At 45.5% G+C, this 23802-nt stretch overlaps 1 protein-coding gene across 1 annotated transcript in view; it reads left to right on the plus strand.

Annotated features, from left to right (window-relative positions):
- The window catches only part of FRMPD1 (FERM and PDZ domain containing 1), a 130391-nt gene extending 108897 nt beyond the window's left edge, over positions 1–21494 (plus strand). The window contains exons 8-18 of the mRNA XM_011366218.2: positions 2169–2276; positions 4246–4341; positions 7812–7937; positions 9030–9149; positions 9986–10122; positions 11237–11363; positions 11496–11591; positions 12329–12511; positions 13345–13492; positions 15499–16293; positions 18997–21494. Of these exons, the coding sequence (XP_011364520.1) occupies positions 2169–2276; positions 4246–4341; positions 7812–7937; positions 9030–9149; positions 9986–10122; positions 11237–11363; positions 11496–11591; positions 12329–12511; positions 13345–13492; positions 15499–16293; positions 18997–21371 (4311 nt within the window). The 3' untranslated portion in view covers positions 21372–21494. The remainder of the gene's footprint in view (positions 1–2168; positions 2277–4245; positions 4342–7811; positions 7938–9029; positions 9150–9985; positions 10123–11236; positions 11364–11495; positions 11592–12328; positions 12512–13344; positions 13493–15498; positions 16294–18996) is intronic.
- Positions 21495–23802: the final 2308 nt, after the last annotated feature.

Raw genomic sequence — 23802 nt, forward strand, 5'->3', positions numbered from 1 at the left:
ATTATTTTTCTCTCTATTTCTTTCCTTTGTTCTGCCCTTGATTTCTCATTCCTTTGCATCTTTAGGGTGGTGGTGGTTGTGCCTGTTCCTTTGGCCTCTCACTTCACTCTGTTCCCTTTAGCTCTTGATAGCCCTGTCCTCCTACACCCTCTTATGCTTGTTCTTAGTGATTGCCTGGCCTCTGACCCATAGCTGCCCCTGGTCCTCAAATTTCCCATACATTTCTTTTAGATTCCCAAGTCCTTTATCTTTCTTCTCAAATTTCTGCTGCCTGAGATCTGTTGACACCTTGCAACTCTATGTCATTCACAGGTTTAGTAAGTCCAATTTCTCTGACTTCACCTAGTGAGAATATAGCTCAATTCTCATCCATTATGTTTAGCATAATGGATGAGAATTGAGCTAAAGGGAGCCTGAGTTGCTTAGCTAGAAATCAAGACAATTTTGCGTGTAAGTCAACTAGTTTTGAATCTACCTAATGGCTCTGCATCTGGCCTTCTCCACAGGGGGATTATAGGAGACCTTATCAAATACTTTGCAAGAATGAAGGAATACTACTGTATCCACAGGACCCTGGCCTACCAATCTGGAATCCCATCTTCAAAAGAAAAATGAACTTGGTTGGCTCTGACTTGTTCTTGGTAACTCCATATTAGTTGTTAGTGATCAATATCTAAAAGCTCTCTGACCATCTCTTGTCTTGGGTTTTGCCAAGAATTATAATGACAAGCTTATTAATATGTGTTTTCTTGAATCTTCCATATTTATTTTCTGGGAAATTTGATACTTAACCATCTTCAGTCTCTTAATATTTTTTCCATTCTATTTTGTAGGTGATGCCAGCTGTTACATATCAGCCCCTTAGATTCACTGGTATAGGTGTCTTGAACTCATTCAAATCAGTCTGATAGTCTCATCACTAATTTTGGGTTTTAACTTTCTCTTTCCCTTATTCCTTCTATTTCTTCTGGTTGGAAAACTATTCTGCTTGAAAAAGAAGCACATCAAGGTTAAATAATTGGTTGAGGGATTATGACACAAGTGTGCCTATTCTCTGGGGACATTACTATTCCCCCTTCTTCTACTAATCTTTTTTTTTCAAAAAGTAAACTCTGTATTTGAGATATTAAATCCTAGTCATGAACTCTGTCACACCAAGGTTCTCGTTGCTGTAAGATCTTATTTATCTTCTTGCATTAAAATTTCAGGGCCACATGTTCACTTCATGTACTTCACAGCATTGATCTATTGATATCTGAGTCTGTGAGCATTGTTTCCAGCAGTTGGTGGAACCAGTTGATTACTGTTCCATAGCTCTTCCCTCAGCCACTCAGAACGTGGCCCAGAGCTCCATCTGAGGACTCTTACACATGTAAACATTCTAGAGGCTATCCTAAAGGGCGATCCAGATTAAGGAAACATAGGATGTCAGGCCAGGAAATAGTGTATCAGGGTTTCATCCAGGTAGATCCCATCCTGTTGGTCTAGATCATGCAACTTGCTGTTTGTTAAGTGCCACAATTTAGCCTGATATGGTGTAGGCCCAGGGCTTCACCACATACTCATACCAACCTGTGATGACTCTTTTTACTTCTGGGGAAAGAGGGTGCCACCCAGAAGATATAAGAAGATCAAAGAGGGATCAAGGATAAATCACAGGGGTCAGAGCTTCAGGGAGCCCTGGAAGTGTCTGGTCCAACTCCCACATCGTACAGGTGGGAAGACTGAAGACCAGAGGGGCAATGACTTGGCCAGCATCATGGAGTTATTTTGTTTTGTTTTACACACATGTGTGTACATGCACTCACACTCACACAATTGGTGAGAATTTGTGTTTGAGGTAGTTCTCACAACTGTTGAGTAGCAGAACTTGGGCTGAAATTAAGGTCTCCTAGTTCACAGGCCAGTTCTCTTTGTCTTTGTCATACAGCAGCCATTTTGCTACTGTATTGAATGTTCAACTATTCTCAGACATGTGAGAACATTGTGTGTATTGAGATCCCTAGATTTTATCAAAAGAACTTTAATGGGATGTTGTCCTTCTCTGTGGGTGCTAATTGAATCCTTAACAGCTGTCGGAGTTTTCACTTTTATTTTTAAGAAATGGAATTTGTACATGGCTTTTATGGAAGCCCTGTTCTAAAATGTGTCATGTTAATGTTTTTCAGGGAGTCCCCAAATCATCCTTCCTGACTGAGGAGAAGAGAGCCAGGCTGAAGACCAACCCTGTGAAGGTGCACTTTGCTGAGGAAGTGCTCATCAGTGCCCACAGCCAGGTATGTCACTAGTCAGGGGATTGAAATGATTTGTCATGAAGCTAATGAGCTGCCTTCTGGCACCCAGCTCCCTGAGACTGTAATCCCACAGCACAGAGAGAATACAGACAGAGTGCAGTGGGTTTGCTAGAGATTCTGTGCACCCCCAGTAAGATGCCTGCAAACCATGGACGGAGAGAGGAGTGCGGACTCTGGTTGGGGGCCAGGGAGAGAAGCAGTAGGTGTGGCTCAGTGTTACTCAGTGACTCCATTCTCCTGCCCATGAAATTTCAACAGATTTCAACTGTTAGGTTCTCATTTTGAATCTTTAAGTGTTTCCTCTGAAGGTGATATACTGATAGTAGTGATGGTGGTGGGGATGGCTTATTTTTTTTAAGAGCCTAAACTTTTGGTGTACATAATCCTTAGACATTACAACACCCTTCAGGGGAGGCATTTTAACAAAAGAGAAAGCAGAGGCTCAGAGAGGTTAAGAGAATTAACCTCTGAGATCACATAGCAAAAAAATCTAGGAGCCCAGGTCTCTGGGACTTGAGTTCTTCAGTTTTCCACTATGACATGCTGCCTCATCCTTTATGATATAAGGAGATCCAGGGTTGGGGTTCAGAAGACATATTTGTAAAAGGAAAATATTGGCTGGAGTTTGATGTTTTTAATGTGGACTATTGGATAAAAGATTCATTTATTCATAATTTACACATTTCCCTCTCCCCTCTCCCCTGCTCAGTGGTCTGTAACTATTGCCATAATTGAATGATCAGTTTTCGATTTTGAAACTTTCAGGTCAGAGCTTGTCCTTATCTGGTCTTCTCATCATAGACACCAGCAAATGGGGAGTCATGGCCATTTTAATAAGGATTTGGGTGATCTGGTTCACATCTGCAGGACCTTATTTTCTACTTGTCCTTCCACTTAACAGACCACACCTTCATTAGACCTGAGAGTGAAAGCTGGATTTGTTCAGGAAGGGGCCAGTGAAATGCCTAATGGGTTAATCAGAAGAGACCTGAGATCCTGTGTCACTCAGCAATATTCGAGTCTCTGCATGTCCACATTGGTGAAAAATGATTGAATCTCTTTCACAAATTAAATGTAGATTCAAACACTTATTTTTAAGAGTAGTACACAGTGATGAGAAGTAGGGTCTAGAACCAGCTAACAGGACTGGTTCTATCTCAAGTTTTGGGGACTCTAGAACCTTTACTCATTCTAGAGGACACCAGCCCTCCGGATTTTTATTTGCAGCAAAACACTTAGAGGTCACTTGTGAGAGCTGGCCTTGGAGAGATTCTCCAAACCCAAAGGGAACATTCCCCTGCCCTGCTCCACCTCAGGAATTCTGGCTGGCATGGGTCACCAAATACAGACCAGTCCCATGCCTCCTTCCCAAAAGGCCCTCCAAGAGTAACAGAGCCCTTTAGGATGTCCTGGAAGTCTAGGGTGATGGTGGGGATGAGCGAAGGCAGAGAGCAGCCTTCTGCCCTTTGGTGATACTTCACTACAGGAAATGCAGCAGTAAATGGGGCAATGTGTGTGGGGGGCGCTCTGAAGGGTTTCACTTCAACCCCACAAGGCACAGTTTGGGACAGTGTGCATGATTGTCATCTGACTTGCTGAATTGCATCCCCTAAGGGTGGCAAACAGCAGTGAAGTATCAGCTGATCATGAGACATCATATAGGCTGGTGCAGTGCTATCAGTGTGTTTGTGGCAGGTCTCACTCTTCTCCGTCTCTCATGTCTCACAGAGACTGTCTAGTGGCTGTTCACCTTGAACAAAGTGTGCCCTTCTCTCTGTGTGGCCTATGCCTCGTCCCTTGGAGAAAGCTCCAGAAGCCAAGAATTCACCCATAGCATGGTGAAGAGGTTAGGGATGATCCTGTTCTCCATGCCAGACAGGGCCAGGGGAAACTGAAGATTTGTCACTGGGGTAGAAAGGGCCAATTTCAACACTGTCCTTTTGTTTTCCAGGGAAATTCTCTGCTGTGTATGCCCAATGTACTCAAGCTGTACCTGGAGAATGGACAGACCAAAGCTTTCAAGTTCGAGGCACACACAACTGTGAAGGTATTAAAACTAAACTTGAATCTTCTTCCCAGTGAGAATCGTTGGTTTCCAGAATCCCGAGGCTGCCCTGCAGTTGCCTTGGTGTGCTCACAACCACCGTAGTCTGAGCACTGTGCTATCTCATTTAGTTGCACAATCACCGAGCAAAATTTTATCACCGTCTTGAAGGGAAGGAAATCAGGGCTCAGAGAGATGAAATGACTTGCCCAAGGTCATATTACAGCTCATAAGCTTTCACCCTTAACCACTGGACTTCCCTGCTTCTTAGTGAGCCCACCTGTTACCCAAAGGACAAGAGCAGCTAAAAATCCAGGTGAGGTAGCAAGGCAGGCCCAGGCCCCTGAATATTCTGTTCTGAGTTGAGGTCAGTTCAACTTATATTTAACAAGTTCCATTATACGAAATGCTCTGGAGGGGGTGCATACAGAGCTAGGTGGTCTCCATCATCCAGGAGCTTACAACCTAGTTGAGAGAGGATGGACATTCAAGGACCTCCCAGTAGTTCAGGGCAGGATGAAATCAGAGCTGTAAAAAGAGGGACAATGAAGTGCTCTGTGTGCAAGGGAAAGGGCGCCATCTGTTCCATCCTGTCAGGAAGTCAGAGAAGGCTTTGGAAAGAAGCTGGACCTGAGCTGAACTTTAAAGGGCAACTAAAAATTCAACAAGGACGGGTGGAGACAGGGCTATGGGGGTGGGGGGAGAATGGAGGGTGCACATCAGTCGGAGGGAGTCACGTGAACTAAGGCAGAGAGCCAGTAAGACGTTCGTTGCCCCGGAGTAGTAACCCATTCCAGTGGGACGAGAGCACTGGCTGTTTTCTTATGGAAAGAGTGAGAGACAGCACAAGCTGGTTGTGGAGGACCTCAGATGACAACAGGGTTTGGGTTTTATCCATAGACAATAAGGGATGGCACTCTAGTTTCTGAAGAAGGGAGTAAATAGTATTAGAGTGTGGCTTCAGGGAACAAGCAAACAAAGGGGTTGCTCAAACACTGAAAACAATGTAAGAGTAAGTACTGAGCCCAGCTCTTCTGATACTAGGGGAAGAGCAGGTTCAGATGCGCCAGTGCTGTAAGTAACGGATAGTCGCCAAGACACACACACACACACACACACACACACACACACACACACACGCACGCACTTGTGTGTACATGTGCACATCCACGTGCACATGCATGCACACACCTCACACACTAACACATGCACACAGCCAGTATTCCTCTCTGGCACCTTCCTTTGGCAATTCCCAGAGCAGCTCCAAATGCCGTATCCCATTCTTACTTCAGTGTGACTTAGAAGCTAGAGTAAGCCTCTCAGTGAACCTGATAAGCCCGAGCCCAGAGGAGGAAGGGAAGGGAGGAACGGATCTGTTAAGTGTTTACTACCTGTCTGGCACTCTCCTGGGCACTTCCTTGTATACTATCTCATTTAATGCCCCCAATAGCCTTGTGAAGTGATGAGTGTTATCCTGATTTTGCAGATGAGAACACAGGCCCATGCGATCCAAAACTTGTCAAAGTCAGCTAGCTCATAACTGGCTTCAAATTTGGTCTGTTTCTGAATCCTGCACTGGAGCTTGCCACGCTACCATTCTGCATAAAAGGGAAGGTTTGCAAAAGAATTAGGACAAGGTTTCTACTTCTGCCATCCTAAATCAAAGTGCATTGGAATGGGAAGGATGATTTACTTAAAGTGGGTCTCTTTTTAATGGCCAAAAAGCTTTGAGGTGATTTACAATAAAAGCACACACCATAGGAGAATTAAATTAAGATGATAGATGGAGTTAGGGAAATGAGTAAGGATTTAGCTAATATAATACTGGTTAATCTTACTCATCTGTAGCAGCCAAATTTTTAAAAGCAAATCGTTTTGCTCTTTATGACAGAGAGAGGAGGGATAAAAACAAATCCTGGGGTAAAAAAGGGGAAAATCACTGTCAGTTCATCCCTTACCAAGGGAAAAAAATTCTTACATTAGAAAACCCTCTTTCTCTAAATCAAGAAAAATAATGTCATTTGACCCAGCAAACATTTACTGACAATTTTTATGAGCTCAAAGGAGATATGGGAGAATGGAGAGGGGACAGGACTAAGAGACAGGCTGTCTGTCATGGCCAGTGCACAGTGGTCATCGGGTTAATGTGGTTGAGTAGATAGACTTCAGGACTTAGTCACTGGTTAACTTATGGGGAATGATGGAGTAAGCAGAAAGAATATTCAGAACTGGGAGTCGTAAAAAGCAGGTAGCACGTGATGGTTTGACACTTACTAAATCTGAGGTTCTGGCAGGACATCTATGATGAATCTGTGACGATTGTTCATCAAGTGAAAGTGACAAGCTTTAGGAATATAATGGAGCACAAGACAGGCCAGGTTTGTATTCTCAGAGAGCTTGCCATCTAGTGGGGGTGAAAGACAACACACACACACACACACACACACACACACACACACACACACAACAAATATTAGCAGGTAGCATGTACTGAACACTTGCCATCTGCCAGGTACTGTTCTAAGTGCCTTAGATGGGCACATATGAGCACAAGAACCCTGTGAGATAGGTGTTAATATTATTACCATATTTTACAGATGAAAACACTAAGGTATAAAGAGAATAAGCAATTGATCGAGGGACAAAGAGCTAGTAAGTAATAGTCTGGTTCTAGAACCCATCCACTTTACTAGACGGTCTCTCACTAAAGAATATAGCTGATATTGAGGAAGATAATATTAAATAGTGATAAGGGAAATAAACCAGACCCTGGGACAGAGAATTACAGAGGCAGTCACCTTTACATACAGCAACCAGAGAAGGCCTCTCTGAAGAGAAACAGGCTTGTAAACAGTAATGGGAAAAGTGCCAGACAGAAGGAACAGCATGTGTGAACGCCCTGAGGTAGCAAAAGCCTCGTGAAGACAAAGGGCTGCTGTAGAGAACAAGGGGAATGTGGCATGGCAATTCTAGTGGCACAGTATTATCATTTCATCCTATCAGCCTCTCTACATAGGCATCATATCCTCTATTTTGCAAGAAGATACTGAGGTTCAGAAACATCTGGTTGGTTTTCCACAGTCGTGTAGGGGGAGATGGTGGGATTCTGTCTGGTAAGCAGTTGCAGATGCAGAGCCCAGAGAGAGGATGAATCTGTAGACCTTGATGAGAGGCCTAAGCCTCCAATGGGTAGCTTCAGCCTTCCAAGTAGAGCAAGAGAGGATGGCCGCATGGGTGGCACTGGATCCTTGAGGAGAAGGGAGCAGTGGGTGTGGGGCCATGAGAGGTCCCACATGTGGTCTGTCAAGATTCGGCTGCCTGAGTTGGCAGTGGACCCATTGAGCACAGGCTTTTCTCTCCCCAGCTGCACTGAGGAGCAAACAGAAGGTCAGGGAATTCCTCTCTACTCTGTGCCTGAGCATGAGGGCCAGGCTGCTCTTCTGGTGACCCTTATACCTCTCTGTGCCTGGCAGGACATCATCCTCACGGTGAAGGAGAAGCTGTCGATCAGAAGCACAGAGTACTTTGCACTGGTCCTGGAAGAGCAATACAGCATCTCCCGGCTGCACCTGCTGCATGAAGAGGAGCTCATCCAGCAGGTATGACCTGCTCCTGCTTCTGGTGAGGAGATCCGGTTGGGCAAGCTGCATGCCTCGGCCAGCACCTTTGGGGACAGGGCTCAGCACATCATCAGGTTTGATGTACTTCTCATGCCCAGGAGGCACAGAGCTCACTCAGCCTGGATAACAAGATGAGAATCGGGTCTAATTTTCATATGAGGTAGGCAGGCCCTGTTTTGCAGATGTGGAGACAAGAGGCTTAGAGAGGTAAGGTGACTTACTCAAGGTAACACAGCCAGTAGAGCCCCATCTTTTGCTTCCAGTTCTGGTGATCTTCCTTTGAACCTGCTGCCTTTGAGATGTCAGGGAAGCATTGATTGCTGTGTCTAAGCCTTTTCTGTGAGACTTACTCCCTAAGCTGGCCCCTGATGGCAGGACAGTGTAAATACAGTCTGTCTGTATTTACAATCATTCGGTTAGTTACAAAAAATACTTGTTGAATATGTACTATTACAAAGATGAGTAGGATTTCCACAATTGGGAAAGGAAAAGGAGAGTTTTAAGCAGGGAAACAGCATGAGCAAGGCATGACCTCATGGAAGCCACTCTGAGCATTCCTCATTGCAGATAAATTCTTACCCTAGTCACATACCTGCTAATACTGCTCCATGCAAACTTTTAAAAAATCACTTCTATTCAGCACTGGAAAAGAAAATAAAATTAAATCTCGAAGATAGTTGAAGTAAAAGAAAAAGTAACATGCAGAATATAGATAATATATACTATGCCATTATTTGTAGAAAAGAATATACATATAAAGAAGCATGTGTAATGTATATGCACTGTTCTTGGGAGCGCATATAAGAAACTGGAAGCAGAGATTTCTTCCGGAAAGGGAAACGGGTTGATGGGTCAGTAAGAAACTGCTTTTTGGAGTCTTTTACATTTTATACCCATGGGAAAGTCAAGTTAGGAGCAAAGGTCTGCGCTGTCTTGGGAAGCACAAAAACTGAAAATTTTAGGGACTACTTTTCATTGTCTTTTTTTTTTTTTTTTATCAGTTGTTTTGTGAAATAGCTTTGAGAACAAAAGCAGTGAGAAGATTAATGGTATCTCCCTTACCCATCGCAGGTGGTAGAAAGGGAGGAGTCACATGACTGCCGCTGCCTCTTCAGGGTGTGTTTTGTCCCCAAAGACCCCCTGGACCTCCTGAAAGAAGATCCTGTGGCCTTTGAATACCTCTATCTGCAGGTGACTGAGTCTAATGTTCCTAAAATAACGGAGGTTTTTCTCAAAGATGACACATTGGGTTATTTTGAACATGAGCTCAAGGCAATTAAGCAACTCCCTAGTAGGGCTTGTCTTTATCTGGAGGGGAACGGGCCTGCTTACCCCTCAGAATTCCTTTATCCCTCACCAGGTTGCTGTGTTAGGAGATTAGTGATATATAAAGAAATTTAAGTTTAGTCCTCAATGTATATGACACATTCCCTAATACCATTTAGGATCTTTAGAGTTACAGTTTTTATTGCTAAAAGAGGCTTTCATGCTTCAAAGCCTTATTTTAGAAATGATGAAACTGAGTCTTGGAAAAGTCACATGATGACCCTGGGTCACCCATTTTGTGGTAGAGCCAAAATGGGTTCGTTCCTTGACCCCTAGTCTGGTGCTCCCCCTACTCTATCTCCTTAGGTGAGATTTATTATGTCATTTTCATTCTGATGAAAAAGAGTCACTTGGGAGCCATCACCATTTTACAGATAATTCAAACTAGATGGATCGATTTGCCCAAAGTCTTAACAGAAATGGTTGTAGCAAATAACAACAACACAACTTTATATTCGTATAATACTGCTTTCATTAGCATTATCTAATTTGAAACTCACAGAAACCATGTAACATAGACTTGACTCTCCTCATTTAGCAATGGGAAGACAGCAGTGTTCAGAGAGTCCTAGTAACTTAACCAAGGTCACACAGCCAAGACTTGGCAGAGCCAGACCTCAAAGCTGCCCTTCACCGGAGAGAACTAGGAACACCATCCGTCTGCTTTTGTTTCCCAATTCTTCTGATCTGATCCCTTCTAGAGCTGCAGCGACGTGCTCCAGGAGCGCTTTGCTGTAGAAATGAAATGTAGCGCGGCGCTCCGACTTGCAGCCCTGCACATCCAGGAGAGGATCTATGCGTGCGCCCAGCCACAGAAGATCTCTTTGAAGTACATAGAGTGAGTGGCAGGGGCCTTCTATGTCCCATCAACAGCTGCTGTGTTGCATTTGTAACTTGGCTGGTCCCTGGCCGGGATGGCCGGATTCCACAGAAAGCTGATATTCACCTACTTAGCCATCTATCCGTTGTCTTTCCATCCATTTCCCTCTCTACCCTCTCCAACCCGGCCAGGGTCTCCCAGATGTCAGAATCTAGCTGCTCTCTCTGGGGCAGAAGCCAATTCCAGATGGAATGACACAGGATCTCTTTGTAAGTTCCTAGTTCCTGGGAGGATGTCTTGGGAAATTGTTTGACAGCCTCAGTGAAAAGCTCTTCTGAGGGCAGGAATGCCTTGGAAATTAATGTTGTGCGAACCAGTCATGTTGCACTATATTCCTATTAGGGCAGTTTCAAGTCCTGGGATTCCAACACCTCCTGATTCTTAGCTTAAAATTTCACTTAGCTCTTGGCACTATCACCCAGGTTTGCTAACCCTCTCACCAAATCTCAGCTCTATTCTGTCTGGGCATCAAAATCAAATGGGAATCATCTTTAAAAAAAAAACAAAACAGATCCTGGGCCCTGTCCCTGATATACTAGCTCAAATCTCAAGGGGGTAAAACCTGAGAATCTGTATTTTTAACAAGTTTGTTGGAGGATTTTGAGGCTGTTAGGCTGGCACTATTTCAAAGCATGACCTTGGGGATTCACAGGTCCTATATGTTGCCCCATTAGAGTGTTATACATGTATAATCATTATTTATCACATATATTGTAGTAATAAAGAGATTGAGATCTCCTGCTCTGAATAACAGTATCACACCTCCCCAAGAGTAATGAGCTCCTGGAAAGATCAGTGGGGTTTAATTCCTGAATGGGTGTGGGTTTTGTGTGTGTGTTAGGGAGGAGGAGACATATAAATATTTATAAATTCTATTCTAAATTTATAAATAGAATTTATAAATATTTCTACACACATATATGTATATATGTATATATCTTCTGTTGAGAAAGAGGCTCATGATTGCAGTATTCCAGGAACACTAAGTACTGAATCAAATGTAGTTATGCTCTTCATTAGAGCCAAGTACACTGTAAAAATGGGCCTCCTTGTCTACAATATCTCGTGGCAGGAAAGACTGGGGAATAGAGAACTTTATATCTCCAACTTTACTCCGAAACATGAAAGGCAAAGACATCAAGAAAGCCATAAACTTTCACATGAAGAGGAACCAGAATTTGCTGGAACCCCGACAGAAGGTAATGTATGTGGCTGTAGCCCTTGTCGACCCACACAACTGTCTGTTGTGAAACCTTAGGGTTTCAACCCTGCCTTGATTTTAGGCAACTGAATAACTCTGACTTAATGGTCTTTTTGTTTTCCTACTTAAGCAACTTATTTCTGCTGCCCAGCTACGTTTAAATTATCTACAGATCCTTGGGGAACTCAAGACATATGGCGGGAAAATCTTTAATGCTACTCTAATGGTACGTATTAGAGAACTGTGGAATCACACTCTTTTTTTTCTTTAAAAAATTTTTTTCCAATTACAATTGACATTCAATATTGTATTAGTTTCAGGTGTACAGCTTAATGGTTATGGAGGAATCCCACTCTTATAAAAGACCTGACAGGTCCTCTGAAGATCAGTGTATCTTCTAGCCTAAAATTCTTGAGCACTCCATCATATACTAGAATTTGTTTGGGAAGCTAAATATTGGACCGCCAGAGAGTGTTTATCTTGTCTTTGCTTGGTGCTAGCCCTAGGACAGATGCTGGGGGAGGTGGAGCCGAATAAGACATGATTTCTACCCTCGAATGATGGAACAAGGTAGCTAACAAGACAAAACAAAGCCAAGCAATGAGAGAGTCACAGGGATATTGCTGAGGAGTTAGTTTGAAGACAGAAGGTATTACTGCTAGCCTCAGGTCAAGTATGGGAAAGAGAAGGGACTGAAGAAAGGCAAGAACGTTGGATTTGACCGGCTTTCACAATAGAGGAAAGGCATTCTGAGGGAAGAGCACTGTAAGCTCTTTACTCTGGAGCTTTGGGTATATGAAGGTGAAGAGGAAAAATTGGAAATTATGAAGGAAAAATAAGAATGTTAGACCAACTGCCAGGCTGGGGTCCTGAGTCTGCAGAGAGAGGTATCATGTCTCACATGTGCAGTGTATTTTCACCAGCTCATAAGTGGAAACTAATTCCCCTTCTACCTTTCTGCAGTTACAGGATAGAGAATCTTATGTTGCCCTTCTAGTTGGAGCCAAGTATGGGATAAGCCAAATTATCAATAGCAAACTCAACATCATGTCCACGTTGGCAGAGTTTGCAAACATCAGCCGCATTGAGCTGACAGAAGAGTCTGAGAAAGTGAGCATGGTCAAAGTGTATCTTCAGGACATCAAGGTAACACACAGGGAAGAGATTCTGAATCCAGCTTCTGGAATTTGGGGCTAAATTACTGTAGGATAGTTTATATGAGTTTGGACATTAACAAAGTCTAACCTCCAACATTTGCTTAAGAGGATGAATTGTCCATCTTGTCCTGTCAGACAGAAAGTGGTAAACAGGGTGCATTTTCCTAGGCAGTTCCTAAAAGATTTTTGTTTGTTTTTGTTTGCTTGTTTATTTGTATAAAGTGAGCCAGACTGTGTACTTTGCTGATGGTTTAGAAACTTAGATGGGAGTACCAGAGGATTTTATCACATGCATGGGACCAGAATGGCTGCCCAAGAGTAGCAGCAATTAAAATGGGTAAAATGATGTAGGGTACTTCCCAAGCCTTTCTGAAAGGCCCTTCATTTATCCTGCCTTCCTTTGCTTTAATCCCAACATGCTCAAGGATGGTGCTTTATGCTTATCACCTTCTCCCTCCTCCATTTGCTCTTTGCTCCTTTTCTTTCTCTAGGTCAGGTCTTGTACAAATGAGCAGGGTGGGGGTAGGGATGGGGATGCGGGGGCTGGGGTAGGGGTTGGGGATAGAGAGGCAGGAGATATTGTGGAGATTCAGTGGGAGGAGCCCAATATGCATGTGTGAGCACATGTGTATGTGTGTGCACATGCAGGTGTATATTCATTTTAAGTCTTGTAGGTGAGAATACAAGACATGAGGCCTGCCTGTGGACCATGGCTCAATTTGCTTGGAATTTCTCATTAGTTCCACATGGCCTTGTTGTCAGTCTTCGTTCAGACTGTCCCTTAGCCCTTTATAAGCTGAAGAGCTCTCTTTACTTTCAAAGGTTCTGACATTGCTGCTGGAATCCAACAGTGCAAAAGACCTGGCCTGCCTGATTGCTGGGTACTACAGGCTCTTTGTTGACCCAGTTACCTCCATTTTCCTCTGGCCGGGGAACAAACAACAGGTTCACCGGGTATCTGCTGAAGAAGGTAAGGTGCTGAGGCTTGCCCCAGTAAGAGAGGCCCATTTCACTGCCTCGTAGTTAAGGGCAGCCTAAAGGGAGAGGGTGAACCGAGGGAAGCTGAGGCTTCCACTTAAGTCAATAAGAGTTATTTTTCCATTTATTTCCTGGTAAACAGTTGATCTTTCCAAAATCCTATATAAAGTTTTCTTTGTACCTGAGAGTCCCCTAAAGCCAAGGAAAGCTGTTGTAGGTCTCTGATTCCCTGTAGAATTTCCTAAAATCATTTCTTAAGATCCACTGTATTTTGTTTTTATTTGCCAGGAAAAAGAGATGTCACTTACTTATTCAGAAAGTACAGACGACCTAGCTTCTCTTACATGCTTATGTAATTTTCCATTCTCTTGAATTACAGTAGAAATTCTCAACCTTAGCTGTTTAGAAGATGGGGGTACCTGGAGGTAGAAGGAACTCAAAATCACACCACATAAGGGATGACATAGTGGAGGCCGGATGAGCAAAGTTTTCCAACTCCAGTTTCTATCAGGCTTTTGCATCAGCCCTATTGATGCAGCATTTTCCCAGTGGTTTTCTGATAAAAGTTTAACAACTGTCTCTGCAGGGTGGGTAGGTAAGTAAGTAAATAAATAAATAATACATACATACATACATACATACATACATACATACATACATACATACATACAAACATACAAACAAACCCACCCACCCTGATTTGAAGCAATTGTCTCTTGTCATGGTGTAAACACTCCCATCATGGCTAATTTCAAGCTACCAATGTGATGTCACTGAGTGTGAAGATAGGGAGAGATGCTCCCTAGCACCTCATTACCTAATATTTTTTCCATAGGCTACCGCAGGCATAAATAATCTCAAGATGATAATAAGGTAAAATAAAATAACCAGGCAGTGATGAGTTTGGGGTATTTGTTACCATCGTCTTTAACACAACTTATGACAAGGGATGATACCTCAGAGCCTGGTCAGAGAGACAGTGCAGAGTAGGAGCGGGTCCGAAATGGAGGTCTGGTGCTGGGAGGGGCTGCTTCTGCCGGGGCAGGCGGCAGTGGTCAGAGAAGGCGCTCCAGACGGGAAGGCATTTGAACTAGATTTTGAGGAACATGCTTACCCAAAGAAAGGAGGAGAGATCATGATCTGTGAGAAGCAGCCTGTAGTGGAGAATGGGAAGGTTGCAGGAAGCAATCGGGCTGCTGAGGAGGGCTTGAGGCCACCCTGGAAGGCCTTAGCTCCTGTGGGAGAGCTTAGGCCCTTTCCCGCAGGCAAAAGGGTTTAAATAGAGGAAATGTAATCAGAAGTAAGTTTTTAGAAAAATCACCTTGGAGGCCTATGCTGGAGGAGGTTAGAGACCTGGTTCAATGCCCCGCAACTCTCTCTCCATGAATCCCTCCCGAGTACCAGCATCTGGATGAGTCTTCACTCTTCTAAAAGCCCTGTATCACCAGTGGATCCTCTAGGCCAGGCTTCAGAGTGGTGCCAGTCAAGCAGCCTCAGAACCTCCCATAAATTTTCTAAAAATATGGATTCATAGGCCCTATTCTTTAGGTATTTGACTCAGTACATTAGGGGTAAGGCCAAGGATCTGTTTTATGTTTTAAACATGATTCCCGTCTGATTTTGATGCCCAGAAAGGACAGAACTGAGATCTGGTAAGGGGGTTATCAAACCTTGGTGAAGTGAAAACCAATTAAATACCCGCCACGTTTCCACGAACAGACAGCTCTCCTTGGAAGTAGGGATGGAGGTAATCCTCTCTCCATTAGGTGGTTCAGATAGATGCAGGAGAGGAGGCCTGATGTGGGGAGAACATGCAACCTGGAGTCCCATGTGTCCTGTGTCAGTCACTATAGTGTGACTGGGCCGGGCATACTCCTGGACCTGTTTTCTCATCTGGAAAATGAGAGAGCCAGCAGCACGGGGGCAGGAGGATACACAGACCTCTGCCAGTCCCCGAATGCTGTTTTGTAACCCTTGTTGTCCCTCCCGGTGTTTCAGGCTACGAGTCCAGGGTGTGCAGTGACTCAGAGGAATCTTCGGAAGTAGACTGCGTGCTGGAGCCTCTCTCCGACCGATGCCTGCCAAAGCTGGGCCCTTGCAGACCACTTGTAAAAGAGGAGCAGCCTCCTGGGGACAGCCCCACGCCCGAGGTGGCCAGGAGAATCCCCAGCACCTGTGGGGCCAGCAGCATGACAGACAGTGCCGAGTCCGAGGCATCAGACTCAGCCAACACCGAGAGCCGAGGTTGCAGGACCAGCGGCTCCAGCGAGTCCATGGATGCCCTGGAAGAGGATGACTTGGATGCCTGCTCCTCCAGTAGGTCTGGCTTCTTCCACTTTGGCTCACCAGGCTTCCCAGAGAGAGTTGATTCCGACAGCCAAGAGGAGAGGAGCAGGATTGAAACCAGTGCTTTCCTCTGTCTCTTGGACCTGGCCCAAAGGGCCAACCCTCAGTGCCAGAAGACAGAACTTTCTGAGAGTCCTGCTCCCGGGCCATTCAGCTGGGGACCAGAACTGAGTGCTGTCAGGCTGGACCCCAGGCTGTATGAGGGCAGCCAGACCTACTACTACAGCCTGTGCTCCAATGTTTCCCCGGCCAGCCACCTGAGTGACAGCTCAGAGAGCACAGCTTCCCGGCAGGGTGGGGGCCCACCAGCCTGGGGCCAGCAGGGCTGGACTGAGGCCCAGCCCAGTGCCACACTGGAAGCCCTGGCCCCTGCCTGTGAGGACGGCAGCTCAGATGAGGAATACTATGATGCAGCCGACAAGCTCACCTCGCCAGACAGCCTCTCAGGTGAGCTCTCCTTCGCAGGTCTGCAGACTCAGCAGGTAGCTCCTGAGTACCCACTGGGGCAGAGACCAAGCTTGAGGGAAAACACTTGAGTAAAGCAGGGTCATGGTTCTCTTTGAGGAGGCCACCTTGGGCTCAGTGGACTAAATTACAAGCATCATGACTTCAAGTCAGGGCTATAAGGGAAGTTCAGAGAACTGTGGGCAAGTAGAGATGGGAGGCATTCAACTAACAGTAGAAATCAGGGAAAGCTTTCTAGAAGAGGTGGCAAATAGGCTGAGCCTTGTGAGGTAGACAGAATTTACATAGAGAAAGGTTTGACAGGAGTGCCCAGCAGAGGGAAGCAGCAATGTCATTACTGACTCTGAAGCTACATTAAATGAGGCCTTGAAACAAAAAGAACCTACCTGACAGCCATTGGTGGCCCTTTAAGCCTTATGGCTTAAGGGACTGACAAAGGCAGGGAGATCTGTTGGTCATGTTTCTCTCAGGTTCTTCATCCCTCCCTCCAGAGTATGGGAGTCTTTCCACACAAAATGACTTCCCAGCTGACTTGAGATCCTTGCAGGACATTTACACACACACACACACACACACACACCCACTCTCTCACACACTCTCTCTCTCTCTCTCACACACACACACACACACACACACTGCATGCTGCAGAAAAAAATTGGAAAATAGCACACAGACATTAAGCGTGACTAGGAGCTGGAGAAGCTACAGCCCTTGTATTTCTGTTCCAGACCTTTCCTGTTGCTCCCTGCCCTTGAGTGGTTTCCTATTGCTCATAAGAGAAAGGCCAGCTCTTTAGCAGCCTCTGGAGGCTCTTTGAGGCCCTCTGTGACATGGCCTCTGCCTCTCTCCTTCTCCTGAGTTCTTTCTCTGCATTCCTGCCACACCAACCTCCTTGCCATTCTTTAAAGTGCCAAGCTCTTCCTCACCTCGAGCCTTTGCACATGCTGCTCTTTCTGCTTGAAGCACTCCTCACCTTGATCTCTGGCTGCTAATACCTATCCATCTATCAGGCCTCACCTGGAAATTCTTCTTTCAGGAACTTTAACCAGGCCACCAAGACTAGGGCAGACCTCCCTGTCACATCTTCCTACAGCACCCTATGTGCTTCCCGCCTGGCACTTGGTACTGCCTGTAATTATTTATTTGGTTTTGTGTTGATGTTTCTCTCAATTACTAGACTGGGAACTACTTTGAGTGTAAGAGCTGTGCATTTCTCACTCGTCTCTATGTCCCCAGCACCTAGTACCTGGAAGTTGTTGCTAAGTGAATGAATGAACTCTCCACCATCTACCCTGAGTTCATTAATTGACAATGTACCTAGGGAAAGGAGAAATCTTTCTAGGAGCTGCAGAAGCTGCAGCAGTGACTAGATTGTACACTGCTCCCCAAAGAACCCAGCCAACTTCCATCCATGCCCTGAGCCTTGCCCTGTTGGGCTAGCCATTGTGCTGGGAGCAAGATGGGGGCATGACAGACCATTAGTCAAAGCCTTCCTCTAGTCAAGGACATAGGTCCATACTGGACACTCCCTTTTTTATAGAAAGCCAGTGTGGTACTGAGGAGACAGCCCAGAACTGGGACTCCTGGCCTCTGACTCTCTGAGGAAGCCTCTCCTTTTTTGGCCTCAGAAACATCTTTGGTCAGTGGCTGTCAGTGGCCTAGCGCAGCAGCTCCAAAGTGTGACTGAGCATCAAAATCACCCAAGGGACCTAGTTGAAATACTATAGATTCTTAGGTCCCAGCCTCAGAGATTCTGAGAGGTCTGAGGAGCAGCCTAGGATTCGATAAGGTTTTTCATAAGGTGAAGCCACGTTGGAAATAACTGGTTTGAGTATAAGAGCCCTCTGATTCTCAAGTGCTAGGCTGTGATTGTCATTCCTTCTGGCTGATTCCCAGGACTTCTTCACAAAAATGCTTCTCTGCTCAGAAAGCTCCATCCTGGTGTGCACAAAACCCCGCACACCTGCATCTGAGAGTCATGACTACTTTTTGTCAAAAGAAAGCTCCTTTAGAACCCTCACACGTAGTTACAATAGTAACAGCAGCAGCAGCAGCAGCAGCTTCTTCCTTTAAAGCGAACACATATTAGGCACAGGCCTTGTGCTGGATGCTTGATAAGCATGAATTCTTTTAACCTGCATGGCACTGCTGCTTAGGGTATAAGATAGCTTAGAAAATTTCCATAAAGGTGAAAAACTGCTTCAGACACAAGCAGCAACCGGACCAGGAGGCTGGGTAGCTCTTGGTCATACTGTCAGGATCCTGTGGCTGTAAAGAATGAGCTCTATTTTTATTTTTTTTTAATCAACGTGTTTGAGTTTGAAATTCTAGGAAATGAGTGGCTGGCTTTCTGGGTCATAAATCTGACCCTTCGACAGGGCACCTTCATTGATAGTTACATCAGAGTGTAATCACTAGGGCGATGTCATTCCCTGAAAGGAAGTTGGGATACTGTGACCAAAAGACAGTGAAATGGATCTTGGGCAACCAAGAATCAAAAAATGTCTACCCCAATTATTATCCGCATCTTTCAGATGAGGAAGTTGAGATCAAGATTTAACTTGCCCAAGGTTATACAGCCCAGCCAGGGTTTGAACTGAATCCTGAGCCCTGAGCCCTGAGCCCAAGCCTGTAAGCCTCTTTGTTTTTCTGCTTTTTATGTACTTTTTTCTTTTTGACTTTCAGGGCCCGGAGCTGCTTCTGTTGCAGAACCCAGTGCCACAAGCTTGCCAAGTAAGGCTGGCACCTATAGCCCTAAAGACAGCCTGAATCCTGGGCCAGACAGAGGAGAGCCAAGCAGAAGGGGAGGAGCAAAGAAGTATGCCAAGACCCTGAGAAAAAGAAGGTCTTTTCTACAAACTGACTACACCTGTCAGGTCTCATTTCCCCTGGTGCCCTCAGCCTCCCTAGAGAGCATGGAGGACGTGTGCTACTATGACAGGGAGCCCTACCTGGCCCTTGGTGCACCCTCCCCAACTGTGTCCTCTCTGCAAGATATGCAAAGTGAGCCTGGCCTCCTGGAGACCAAGGCCCTGGGGCTGCTGGCTCCCCTGAGGGAGGCCAAGAACAAAAATCCAGCCTCCCGGGTCATGGAGATGGAGCCCGAGACCATGGAAACCAAGTCGGTCATTGACTCTCGAGTGTCTTCTATTTCTGCCATTCGCCTCCGGATTAACCCTAGTCCTAGAGAGAATTCTGGGGGTGCCCCTGTGACTGCCACTGTTGCCAGTTCCCCAGGAGGAACCCCTTACTGTCCCAACTTGGGTTCATCCAACCCAGATGCTGCTCAGACAGGGCCTTCCCAAACCTTATCTTCATTTCAAGACTCAGATGGCAGTGCCCCCAAAGAACTCTCCACAGAGCTTGGAGACAGCACCTCGTCCCTCTCCAGTACTGACCCGAACCCAGACAGAGTCTGCCTGACCATCAGCCTGAGGCCACATCATGTCTCTCAGGGAGACACACGAGAGCTGAGAAGAGTCGGGCTGGAAGCAGGACTGGGATCTTTGTTTACAAATCAGATGCAAGAAACTGCCCCCAAATACACAGAGCCTTCGTCTTCTCCTCAGGACAGGCCTAAAAGTGGCGAATGTGAAATAAATTCAGGAGAAAAGATGACTTCTTTCCCTATAAAGGAGGAGCAGCTATCTTTGGAGCATGATGGAGAAGTTACAAACAAAAATGGGACCAATTTATTTCATGATGACTTTGGGAAAGACTCAGGTGACCCTAAAGGTGATGTGTCGAATGCTATTCCACAGACTATTGGTGTCAGTGATCCAGATGGTGGAATAATAGCCTCCCTCACCTTGAAGACTCCTGTAACAGGGACTGAGCTGACCCCACCACACTCCCCCACAGACCCCAAAGGACAAAGCAGAAAAACCCCAGGGCAAGCCTGCCGGGCCCAAGAACAAAAACTCCTAGCAGAGCTAGATTTAGACCCTGATTTCTTGCTTGAGAACCAGACCGTCCCATCAGCCTTCACTATAGAGAGGGTCAAAGCAGAGCCACTTAGCCATGTGATAGAGGAAGACACAGCCCACAGGGACAATCCTCAGCAGGTCTGTTTTAATCCTAGTCCTTCTCCGCTAGAACCACTACCAGGTTCCCAAGGGGAGCCTCACTTAGAAAGTTCAAACCATTGTTCACTGTCAGAAAGCAAAGATAAAAGCCCTAGCATCTGCCTTCCTGCTGAGAAGTCTTTCTTGTGCTTTGCCCCCGAAAGCCGTCCTAAAGTTTCTGCCAGTCTTGGGATGGCCACATCTTTGGGGTTTGCTGGGGTGAATGAGACCATGGCCCCCAGGATTGGGATGGAGCAGTGCAGCTGCCAGTTGTCTTATGCCACGTGCTTCCGCAGCCTGCAGCCTGAGACAGAGGATGAAGACAGGGACTTGGGAGCACACTCCACAGCCCCCCTCACCTCACCGCCCTCTGCAGGAAGCCGGCTGGCCCTGCCCTGGAGGCATGCCCGGGCCCACAGCTGCAGCACTGAGCCCCTGTCGAGGAATAGCCACATCTGGCCAGAGTACTGCTCCAGGGCTCTGAGACAGCTGAAAGCTGCCCCCACCAGCACCCCAGAGGGCTTCGTCCGACTCACAGAGAGCTTGCTGGAATTACAAGACATTTTAGAAGCTTCCTGGGGGAATGGGAACAAACACCCTCCAGAGAAGTGTACCTGGCACTTTTCTGAAAGCCGGAGCCACCTCTGCATGGGCTCCCAGAAGCTCCTGTCAAGCTGTCAGCATGTGATCAGAATGGACCAGTCCCCTGAAGAGATGCAGGGTGCCGTGCGTGACACCTTCCAGCACCTGGTCCAACTGGCTGGCCTGTGCTTCCAGTTCACAGACTGCAACCGCTGCTCCGCCCGGCACAGGGAAGCAGCGGGGAACCTGAGGGACGTGGTGTACACCTACTGCCAGTTTGTAGAGGCCGCCAAGCTGACCTGCGAGAGAGGCTACCATGACCTGAGTGTTAAACTCTTGGCCCGTCAGTGCACGGCCCTCACAGCTGCCGTGTTCTGTTTGACACAGAAGTTCCGGGCATCCACTGCCTTGTGAGCAGGCTGGCTGCCCAAGTCCCCTGCCCTGGACACTTCCCTGAGAAGCCCCTTCCATTCTGCCACCCACTCTCTCAAATGTTTACTATTTAGAGCATTCAAATAAACTGCTGCTTAATCTTGACCTGAATCATACAGAGTGATATGATTTGTTTGGGTCAAAACATTCACTCATATTCATTCAACATACATTCACTGAATACCTGCTCTGGGCCAGGCCATGTGCTAGGAGCTTAGGATATAAAGAGCAGTAAGACAAGTCCCTCCCTGGTCAGGATGCTCACAGACTCACTGAGGATACAGATAAACAGATTACCATCAGTAAAGTGTGTATTCTAAAAGGAGCATACCCTGGGGGTGAGGAAGCAAGAAGTCACAAACTGTTCCAAGAAGGCAGAGATGAGCGAGGAAGGTGGGGGTCACTGAAGAACATAATCTTCTCATACCACACTGACTTGGCAATAGCCTTTGCAAAAAGGAAAGAATACATGTGATATTTGATAGATTCCATCTTCCCAATTTTCGCTGTTCAACACCTGTACTAGGAGGGCTGGTTCTTTTTGGTTGCCTTGCTGTAACAAGAACAGGTTACCACTAGGTGGCAGTAAATTCATTAGCTGCATGGCCACACTCATCCAGGTGTGCTCTGCGCTTTATCTGAAATGACTGCACCCCTTAACCTTGCACCCTATTTTTGTTTTAAATAACTAAAAAGGCAAACATTAAAGCCTTGAATTTTATTTGCCTTTTAAAGAATAATTTTAGAGCAAAGTAAATATATTCAGTAACTTTCTCACTAATCCCAGTTGAGCCAGTTAATTCCAGGTAATCTTGATGGGACCTTAGAAAAGCTAAGTCTTAATTTCTCAGTGCTTTGGCCTTCTCTTCTGTAAATTGGAGATACTAATGGCACCTGCTTTGTAGGGTAGAAATCTAGTAAATAACCTAGTAAATACTCAGAACGTAATAAACCACAGCCATTATGAATGCCTCTCATAGTCTGAAATCCTTCCCTGCATTTTGTTTTCCAACTCTGGGAAAATTGATCTCAAGATACCCTTGGGATACTTTTTCATCTGGCTTCTCTGTCCAGGCCAAAGGTGGTTTAGACACTCACTCAAGGGTTCCCTCTGTTCCTCTGGTGCTCCTGATCAATTGTGAGCTCAGTGCTGCCTCTGTGGTTCCTAGTTCCTCTCCTTCACCCAGCAAAAGCAGGAGCAGAGATGGTGTTCAGTCACGTACCCAAGCTCTCCCCAATCAGAAGGCATACAATACTTTGGGAGAAAAAGCATCCTTCCCATCTCCTGTTAGCAGTTACTTGTGAACTAGTAACCAGTTAACCAGTACTTTTGCCAAGAAAAGATTGATTTTCTTAGAAACCTGTTTCTTTTTCACAGAATACTTTGAATAAAATTTAAATAAGCCTCTTGAATACAGATTTGAAGTGATTTCATGGCAATGGCAAATAGGAACCATAGGATACCAAAATAATAAAAATTGTATGAACTTGAATGCTTTTCTCAGCAGAAAGCTAGGAATACTACATAATATTTATGTGAAAACAATCTATATGTTCACAAATTTAGGGAAGGAGCTCAGGATTTCAATTCAGTCGAGGCTTGAATCCTGGCAGTGTTGTTATACACCCTTCTCTCGGTCTCATCCCCATCTGACAAAAGGAAATACTAGTCCCCATTTAGTGAAGGCCTACAATGTGCTAGAGGCCTTGAATACATTTTCTTATCGACAGCACTCCAGAGTAGAGATTGTCATATAATATACATTCAGCATTATTGTGAGAAATAATTATGGAAGGCAGGAAGAAGACAAGCCTCCAGCACAAGCACTCGAATGTTTGTTTCCTTCTTTCTTTGCACCCTCTCCCCCCAAATTCATTAACTTTCTTGGGTTGCTATAGTATGGAGCTGGCATTTTGCTCTGCAGCTCCCATAAGGAGTACTAAGTCCCAGAAGTTCTGGGAAACTCTTCATTATTTTTTGAGACGCTAAAGTGCAAGGGGAGTTGTCCTGTTTAGCATTGTCTTTGAGATATACAGCCCCCCTACCTGAGATAGGCAGAGCGGGACTACCTGCTCCACAGTGCAAGAGTCAATTGTTTAATGATAAACCACTGAACATTTACGTTCCTCTTTCCTTTTCCTATCCACCATCATATTGGCTGATTCATTTCTTTCAAATGAATATTTATGGTACACCAATGCAGGTGATGCCTGATCCAGGATTATAGATGTAAATATTTGGGTGAGAATCCTGTCTTCAAGTGCTCTTGGTCCAAAAGATAAGATGACCTGTAGAGATAGAGACCTACAACGTAAGGCATGGTGTGTGCTAAGGGCCACCAAAGAGAACAGATAAAGAGAGCTCAAAGGAGAGAAGCATCATTGGATGTGGGGTAGAGTAGTGATCAGGGAA

The sequence above is a fragment of the Pteropus vampyrus genome, unplaced genomic scaffold, assembly GCF_000151845.1.
Source record: "Pteropus vampyrus isolate Shadow unplaced genomic scaffold, Pvam_2.0 Scaffold123, whole genome shotgun sequence".
NCBI classification, from domain to species: Eukaryota; Metazoa; Chordata; class Mammalia; order Chiroptera; family Pteropodidae; genus Pteropus; species Pteropus vampyrus.